General features: G+C 40.8%; 1 protein-coding gene across 1 annotated transcript in view; it reads right to left on the bottom strand.

The window, feature by feature from the left end:
- ptprt (protein tyrosine phosphatase receptor type T) overlaps positions 1–10000 on the bottom strand; it is a gene marked incomplete at its 3' end in the record, with an annotated part of 224576 nt that overhangs the window by 131834 nt on the left and 82742 nt on the right. The window contains exons 10-12 of the mRNA XM_080001601.1: positions 9829–10000; positions 3728–3830; positions 360–636 (exon numbers count right to left, since the gene is read on the bottom strand). The exon at positions 9829–10000 is cut by the window's right edge and continues 30 nt beyond it. Coding sequence (XP_079857727.1) covers positions 360–636; positions 3728–3830; positions 9829–10000 — 552 coding nt within the window. The remainder of the gene's footprint in view (positions 1–359; positions 637–3727; positions 3831–9828) is intronic.

The following is a 10000-nucleotide window of genomic DNA, read 5'->3' as shown; positions in this document are numbered from 1 at the left end:
CAACCCTGGGTTCCCCACTTTCATCTTAAATCCATAATGTTTCTGTATTACCTCATATTATGTGGATATATCTGACTAATTGTTGGCATCAAGGGGGGTGTTCTTGTTGCATCTGTCTCTCAAAGTGCACGTTTAAATTTCCAAAACTGGGGCGGCAGTAGCTCAGGAGGTAGAGGTCATCTAGTATTCTGAAGGTTTCTGGTTCAGACTCCTCTTGATAGCATGCTGTAGTTCCCTTGAGCGAGACACTTAACCCCTAATTGCTCCTGGTGAAGCACACAGGTGTATAGGAGGCACCGGTGGCATCATGGACAATACAACAACAATAACATACTGTGATAGAGCATTTGACCACTCACCCCGTTGGCTCGGCTCATGGCCTGGTAGTAGATGCTGTAGCTCTTGGCGGGCGACAGCGGTGGGTTGGAGAACCCTCCGTAGCTCTTGTTGTCGCCCACGGTGAAGGGCTGAACCACCGTGAGGCTAGACGGGGGGAGCTCGGCGGCGATGTAGTAGGGCGAGTCCAAGGCGGAGGCGTTGCGGAAGCTGACGGGGGCGGAGAAGCAGACGGGGGTGTCGGCGGCGGCGCGGCGCGTCTTGGACTTGCGCTCCTCCTTCACGACGAGCTGGTAGGAACTGGAACCGGAGAGGAAACAGAGTCAGCTCGGGTCCCGACTCGCAGTGGGGATGGTTCTCAAGTGGTGGGTCCTGATCCACCAATGGGTCATGGGTCCATTTCTAGAGGTCCACAGTATACTGTATATGTGGCCACTTCTTCAATCATCCAAGTATGTTTTTTGAAGTGCACAGAATTCACAAAGTTGCATTTTTAACTTGAAAAGCCGTTGCCAAAGCTGTTGGTAGTAAGTCCAATTAAACCAAAGCTAATCTATTCTATTTTGTGCATTTCAGGCATCACAACAGCAAAGACTAGGAAATAAGAAAATAATTTTGCTGAAGAACAATCGTGATTCTTCATGGTCAATCCATGAACCCAAATCTGAATATGAGTGTAACATTGACTCTTTTTATTGATGCAATTTTTTCTATCTACTTTTATTAGCTTATTCTTACCCTGTTACAATGTATTTTATTATTCAAATTCATAATTAAATTGTTGTACTTTGTGAATGTCTTTTGCTTTGCTTTTATCGGCACTGTCTAACAGCCTGCTTTTAATTTAAAGCACTTGGGTTGCATGTTGTGTATGAAAGGTGCTATACAAATAAAGGCTGCTCTAATTATTATTATTATTATTATTATTATTATTATTATTATTATTATTATTATTATTATTATTATTATTATCAATAATAATAATAATAATAATAATAATAATAATAATAATAATAATAAATCTTCCAAAGACATGAATATGTGATTATATATATATATATATATATATATAGTATACACCAGGTGTAGCTGTGTGAGTGTGTGAGTCTCATGAATGGCTGAGGGCTTCTTGTGTCCGGGACCCTGCAGCGCTGCAATTATCTCAAGCGAGGCCTCGCGTCACAATTAGGCGCAATTAAGCAACGGACGGATCGCGCTCTCAGGATGTCTGCTCTTCACCTCCCTCCATCCCTCCATCTCTATGTTTCTCTCTGGAGGGACACCCATTTCAAACTAATGGTTCAGAACCAAATAACATGTCCGCATGTGTGCAGGGGGGGAGAGTTAATGTTGGCGGGTGATTAAGTCCACACACATTAATGTCAAAGAGTGTGTGTGTGTGTGTGTGTGTGTGTGTGTGTGTGTGTGTGTGTGTGTGTGTGTGTGTGTGTGTGCGTCACTGTTTGTCTCTGTGTGTGTTTGTCTGCCTATTTTATGTACCTTCTGCATTTAAAGGGAATTTGGGTGAATTTCTTGTGGAGACGGTTATGCATCAGAAAATAGTTATGAATGTTTAAACCAAAATATGTTTTTATTTCATGTTAAAATTTGTACCCGTCATAATGATTAAATATGTATTGCTTAAATAAATCAGCTTTTGAGATGCTGGAAGATGTACAGTATTTCCACACTGCATGTGTGTATTTGTGCATATTCTGGCAGCCCCTCTAAGCTCCGCCTACTCATCGCTTAAAAAACAAAATATGACCTCGCTGAAGTTTCATGCAAATTAACCCCTCGTTCCCCATCACCTCCTCCACATCTATTGGCACTTCACACATTTAATATCCCCTGACAGACACACACACACGGGGGGGGAGGATTTGCGGAAATTAGCGCTGAACTAATGACCCGCGCTCGCTGGTAGTTTCGGTGGCGAGCCACGAAGCCTTCTCCCAAAGAAGCCAAGTTGGAGTGATACCATCACCACCAGCACCGAACTGGGATTCCTCCAACGGCAGAGCAGCGCACCAGCGAAACGGATCGAGGAACATGGTGAAAGAACTTTTAATTAAAATGAACAGAACCACAAAACTTTGTGTATGTGTCTGTATGTGTCTGTGTATCTGTGGCTGCTTCTGTGTGTGTGTGTTTGTGTGTGTGCCTCTGTGTGTGGGTCTCTGTGTGTGCGTGTTCGTGTGTGCGTGTGTTTGTGTGTGTGTGTGTGTGTGTGTGTGTGTGTGTGTGTGTGTACCAGTGTGAGTGTGAAAAGTGCCCTCACTCCAAATTCACCCAAAAAGCATTTTTTCTTTCTTTCTATTTTTTCCACCCTCCTAAAGCGATTCAGCGCCATTTTCCGAACCAACGGACAGGAAGTTCCACATCAGTGACAGGAAGTGAAGCTGCGTCTGGACTCATTAAGGACGGAGAGAAACTCCTTCAACCCAGAGGAAAAAAAATACTCTAATTTAGTAAATATATATAAGGAGAGAGGGACAGAGAGAAAAGGAGACGGAGAGAGGGAGAGAGAGAAGGAGAGAGAGAGAGCGAGGGAGAGAGAGAGAGAGAGAGAGAGTGAGAGAGAAAAGGAGAGAGACAGATAGATCGAAGTAGACCTTTACTTTGCATACAAATAGGACGTCTATGAGTGAATTTACTGCTTTTAATCGAGGGCCCGGGAAGGGGGTTATGGAGGAGTGGTAAAATTATAATCTGGGTAGAGAAGAAGAGAATGAAATAAGGGAGTGTTGAACCGGAGAGGAGCGGAGAGAGGATACGAAAAGAGAGGAGGAGAGGAAGAGATGAGAGGGGAAGGGAGGTGGGAAGTGGAGGGGGTGAGGAGAGATGTAAAGAGGGGAATGGGAGAGGGGAGGTGGAGGGGAGGAGATGAGAGGAGGAGAGATGGGGAGAGGATAAGATAGGAGGAGAGGAAAGGAGGAGAGGGGAGTAAGGGAGCGGAGGCTCCTCCCTCCCTCTCTTACTCAGACGGAGAGATGCTGAGGACAGGCAGAGAGGTATATGGAGAGGAGAGGAGGAGAAGAGGGGAGAGAGGATAGGAAAGGATGAAAAGAGGATGAGAGGAGAATGGAGAGGTGGAAAAAACAGGAGAAGAGAGATGTCAAGAGAGGAGAGGAGAGGCGTAAGAGGAGAGGTGGAAGGAAGGAGACAAGAGTAGAGGAGGAGAGGGGCGAAGAGGTGAGAGAAAAAGAGGAGTGGTGGAGGAGAGAAGGAGAGAGGATGAGAGGAGAAGTGAGAATAGGAGGATAGGAGAAAGGTGTGAAGGGAAAGGGAGGGAAAATACTCAATATCTGAAAAAGGACTTGGAGCAGGGATGGGGATGGAGAGGAGATAGAAGGGGGAAGTGGGCATGGCAGGAAGTGATGTCTCGTACCTGACGGGCGCGCCACGTGACTGAGCGGGTTTCAGCAGGACGGTGATGGTGGTTTCCGTCTCGTTCAGGGGAGACTCTGACTCGTACTCCGGCATCAGAGGTGCTGGAAAAACACAACAAACAATAAATCAGATCACTGGATTCGAGCAAAACAGAGCGGAGGAGGACGTCAAGTCCCCCAGGAGCTAACGTCACCTCCTAAAATATAACTACGACACAGCAACGCAAGCTGTGATTCGACCTCTATTTTTTTTTTTTAATTACACAACTTACTTTTAAAAAAACAAAGATTGAGAACTCCTGGCAGGAAATATCGTGAACATTGGGTTGGACATTATAGAACATGAACATGAACACATCCACATGTTTTTTATAAATAAAAGTAATACGATGTGCAATAATAGTAATAGATGTGCAATAATATTAATGAGATGTTCAATAATAGTAACAAGATGTGCAATAATAGTAACATGTGTGATAGTAGTAACAAGATGAGCAATAATATTAATAAGGTGTGCAATAATAGTAACATGTGCAATAATAGTAACACGATGAGCAATAATAGTAACAAGATGTTCAATAATAGTAACAAGATGTGCAATAATAGTAACATGTGTTATAGTAGTAACAAGATGAGCAATAATAGAAACAAGATGTGCAATAATAGTAATAAGGTGTGCAATAATAGTAACATGTGCAATAATAGTAACACGATGAGCAATAATAGTAACAAGATGTTCAATAATAGTAACAAGATGTGCAATAATAGTAACATGTGTTATAGTAGTAACAAGATGAGCAATAATAGAAACAAGATGTGCAATAATAGTAATAAGGTGTGAAATAATAGTAACATGTGCAATAGTAGTAACAAGATAAGCAATAAAAGTAATAAGATGAGCAATAATAAGAACATGTGCAATAATAGTAACAAGATGAACAATAAAAGTAATAAGATGAGCAATAATAATAACATGTGCAATAATAGTAACAAGATGAACAATAAAAGTAATAAGATGAGCAATAATAATAACATGTGCAATGATAGTAACATGTGCAATAGTTGTAGCAAGATAACCAATAAAAGCAATAAGGTGTGCAACAATAGTAACATGTGCAATAATAGTAACATGTGCAATAGTAGTAAAAGGATGAGCAATAATATTAATAATATGTGCAATAATAGTAACATGTGCAATACTAGTAAAAGGATGAGCAATAATATTAATAATATGTGCAATAATAGTAACATGTGCAATAGTAGTAACAAGATGAGCAATAATACTAATAAGGTGTGCAATAATAGTAACATGTGCAATAATAGTAACATTTGCAATAGTAGTAACAAGATGATCAATAATATTAATATGATGGGCAATAATAGTAACATGTGCAATTGTAGTAACAAAATGAGAAATAATATTAATAAGGTGTGCAATAATAGTAACAAGATGAGCAATAATGGTCATAAGATGAGCAATAATATGTCTAATAATAGTAACAAGATGTGCAAAAAAATAATACCATGAGAAATATTAGTAACCTGTGCAATAATAGTAGCACAATGATGAATTATAGTAATAAGATGTGCAATAATAGAAACATGTTCAATAATTGTGGCACGATGATTAATTATAGTAACAAGATGAGCAATAATAGTAATAAGATGAGTAATAACAGTAACATGTGGAATAATAGCAGCACAGTGATTAATTACCGTGATAAGAAGTGCAATAATATTAACAAGATGTGCAATAATAGTAACATTTGAAATAATAGTAACAAGATGTGAAATAATATAAATAAGATGTGCAATAATAGTAATAAGATGAGCAATAATATGTGCTATAATAGTAACAAGATGAGCAATAATAGTAATAAGATGAGCAATAATAGTAACATGTGCAATAATAGTAACACAATGATTAATTATAGTAATAAGATGAGCAATAATAGTAACATGTGCAATAATAGTAACACAATGATTAATTATAGTAATGAGATGTGCAATAATAGTAACATGTGCAATTGTAGTAACAAGATGAGCAATAATATTGATAAGGTGTGCAATAATAGTAACATGTGCAATTGTAGTAACAAGATGAGCAATAATATTGATAAGGTGTGCAATAATAGTAACATGTGCAATAATAGTAAGGTGCGATAATAGTAACACCATGATTAATTACAGTAATGAGATGTGCAATAATAGAAACAAGATGTTAAGTAATAGTAATAAAATGTGCAATAATAGTTACAAGATGAGCAATAATAGTAACATATGCAATAATAGAAATATGATGCGCCATAATTGTAACATATGTGCAATAGTAGTAACAAGATGTGCAATAATAGCGATAAGATGCAAGAAGCAAGCTCACTTGTTTAGACGGACGTTAAAAAATGAAATCATTGGTAATCGTGAGAGACAGAAACAGATAATATAATGAAATGATGGAAATATTTGATTGATATTTAGTCATGTTAACTTTCATAGTTGGCACCATTTCAAAAATATTTATTTTCTATGTATTTTGCCTGCTTGATTTTTTGGATATTTTCTTTTATTACCATGTTCATAATTTATTGTTTAACTATTGGTTTGGTTATTGGTTAACTATTCACTTTTAATCTTCTATTCTACTTTGTTATTTCATTCTACTTTGTATTCAATTAATTGTGCTTGTTTGATTTCCTTTTATTGTTGCTAGCTGTAGCGTATGAAAGGCGCTATTCAAATGCAATGGCACATGATTGGTCGGACGGTTGTATGCCAAGCCTGCTGACAGCACGGGTTGACAAAAAGAAAGAAAGAACTTCAACTTTTGTAAGGTTATTTTTCTTTTTATTATTGCTATTATTATTCTTATTTTGTGTTTCATCCAAATGAATATTATTGAATTGGGGCTGAATGTGACTGAAGTGAACAGGAATAATTAATTCTCAAAGTGGTGTATAAACGCATTGTGGGTTGAAAGAAAGGTCATTTCAAAGTTTAGGAGAAAATCGTTATTAATCAACAAGATTTCCGCAAAAAAAAAGAAAAAAAACACACTATATATATATATTTATATATATGCTCATTTTACTGATGCGGTTGTGTATTTCATTGGCCTCAGGAGCTTCTCCAAAATCTATTTTCCTTTACCACGACCGCGCTTGATTTTGTTTTGCGCGCGGCGGTAATCTTCTCATGCGCTGGCGAGGGAAAGGACAATGGTGAAATCGTTAATAAAAACAAAGAGCCGACGCCTTCAAACGCACCTACTGCATCTGCTAATGCTGCCAACCGTGTTCACTGATTGATGTGGCATTTAGGAAGACAGCCCCAGAGTCAAACATTTCTCCCTCCCTCCCTCCCTCCCTCTTTCCCTCCCTCCCTCCCTCCGTCTCTCCCTCCGTCTGCTCTGTATCTGTCTGCCTCGTTTAATCCATCTTTAAATCCTTGGTTCCCTGAATGAGATAATGAAGATTAGGTCTGGCGTGACATTTGCGGAGGAGGACATCTCTATCGTGTGCGGCATGAGCCGCGCTCTTTTCTGTTATTTATTTTTTATTTTTATTTTTTTCAAGTCACACTTAGCGGCGTGTTGTTGGGATCGGGGGTGGGGTGTGGGGGTTGAGGGGGTCGCGTGTTGGAAAGGCCACGCTAAGTCACTTGTCAGCGGCGGCGACGGGGTGGACACCGGCTCCAACGCCGGCACGTCTGTCACGGTGGCCTGCGCGGCCCAAATCAGGGACAGAACGGCAGCGGCACCGCAGGGGTTTGGACCCATTACCTGTTCAACCCACGGGGTCGGCGTTAGGGTTACGCTTGGGGTTGAGATTGCTCTTAACCTTGCCAGGGTCGAGGGGGGGGGGGGTCCGTCCCCCGTGGACCTCAACGGGTCAAGAGCAGAGGTGGAAAATGCCAAGTTCAGGAAGAAAAAGTCTTTCCATGTTTTTGCTCATCCCATCCACCGATCCAGCTCAGTCCCTCCGGGAATATGAGAACAATTGAATGCGAATTCAAATTGGCGCAATATTTGTGAGAGCGCGCAATTTTGCTTGATTGCCATGACTTTTTGCCGTTAAATATCCAAGTCGAGAGACCGCTTCAACTTGTTTCCCCGAGAAGACGGAGCCTACGTCACCGGTAGAACACATCAGAGTAATGCTTTTATTTGGTGCTTCCTGTGTTTATTTTATCGACTGGAACTCAAGCAAAAGCAGAGTGGTGCAGAATGTGTATTATCACAGGAAGTGATAAATCATGATTCTTTTTTCATTGGTCGTCAGTGGTCGGTAAAAAAAAATAATAATTATAATTCATTGACTTGCAATTCTTGCCAATTCCTGCATTCCGACTGTCAAAAAGCATATAAGACATAAAACATTGCAAATTGCATCGCACGGTTTGAGAAAAGACGTCGAGGTTGATGCTGGCTAGCAAATCCAAACGGTTGACTCCAAATCCCAGAGTGGAATCACATTTCTCAACCGGGAGCGTGAGGCCACCGTCCGGGTGAATGTTGACGTCGTCGTCCTCTAAATCACACAAGTGAGTGGTGAATAGAAACCGCACACAATGCTTGAAGTTGCATCTGGAAAAACAATTGATTCGATTGTATTTTACTTGGTTGTTCTCATGAAGCAAATTCAGCAGTACTGTGGGGCACTGAGGCTGAACGCTGCACACGCGCGCGCGCTCCAGTATAAAACTGAATCATTGCAGATATTTGAGGAAACAAGCGCTGGCTCAGCAGATCACTTCCCCACGTCGATAAACAATCAGGATAAACAATCATTCAATGAATTCCTCCTCATGGGTGGACGTTCCGTTCATCAACAGATCAATCCCGCTCCCAGATTAACAGCTGTAATAAGCACTCCGCTGTCATTATGGGATGCTTTCAAATTTGATATGCTGAAACCTAAAGTCCTTTCGTAAACAGAAAAGGCGGGAACGCTGTCTTTTTAGCATAAGTAAGTAAATAAAAGTGGGGAAGTTGTACGGTTAGGTATAAAATGAAAGCTGATAGCGTCCGCTGGGGGTTTTGAGGCGGGAGTCGCGCCTCGCGTCGACGTGCAGACGCCGAGCAGAACAAAGCGGCAAAGGTATTTTCCTCAGGAGAGATGTCCTGATTTCCTCTTCGCTTCGCAGAGAAACAGTCCGCGATGTGTCAAAGTCGGAGAGAAACAAACTTAAAATTCGCTCCCCGTCGCTCTCATATGAACAAAAACAAGCCGTCCAAAGAAAATGTGGTTTGAACAAGAACACTGGCTGACTATAGCACCTATATATGACCGGCTTTTAATAATGTAGTTATAACACAGTATAATACACACATACAACCTGTATGAACTGTATACTTATATGAACTGAGTCTCACAGCGAACAAATAAAAATATCAAAGTAAGTAATGAGTAATCTTGTTTTGTTTAGTTTTTTTTTTTTTTTTTTTTACAAAAACAGGATGTAGATACTTGATACATTGATTGCCTAAAATAAAGTTGATTTTAATAATTGTATTTTCAGAATGATAATAGCAAGACATAGTATAAAGGGGGAGAGATGGAGAGACGGACAGGAAACATATAGCAAATGAGAATGTAAATTTAAATAAAATTGTGTGTTTGTGTGTGCGTGTGTGCGTGCATGCGTGTGTGCGTGCATGCGTGTCTGTGTGCGGTCCTCATGAAGCCATGATAGCACATCAACCATTATTCTTCCCTTCCACAACAAAGCAGATCCTGGAGAGACACAATGTGAGAGACGCAACCTGAGGAAAGTCCCCGTGAGAAGGAAAATAAATCAAATAAAAACATATAAATACATGAAAACACACAAACGAGGATGTTCCCAATGTCCTTGGGATGTCTGTGCTGTGTTTTGTTGTAGGGGGTGACATGTATTGTCTGGAATTTTGTATGAGAGGGAGAGAGAGATAGAGAGAGCGAGCGAGGGAGGGGGAGAGAGAGAGAGAGAGAGAGAGAGAGAGTGTTCTGATTTCTATAATAATGATAGACAAAAGGAGTGAAAGGTAGAAAGACGACAGAGAGTCAGTGAGACAGACAGACTGTCAGAACGGCAGACAGACAGACAGGTTGTAGGTCCATACCTGCGATCTTGGTGGTGATGCGGGTGGTGACCGGGGTTCCGAAGCCTTTGTTGGTGGAGGCCTTCAGGGTGAAGAAGTATGTGGTCCCTGGGTAGAGGCCCACGAACAGGTGGTGGGTCTCATTCCGCAGCTTGAACACCCGTCCCCGCTGGGTGGTGAGGTCCACGGTGGG

This window comes from Zeus faber, assembly GCF_960531495.2.
Source record: "Zeus faber genome assembly, chromosome: 5".
NCBI classification, from domain to species: domain Eukaryota; kingdom Metazoa; phylum Chordata; class Actinopteri; order Zeiformes; family Zeidae; genus Zeus; species Zeus faber.
This window is presented reverse-complemented; position numbering and strand designations above follow the sequence as displayed.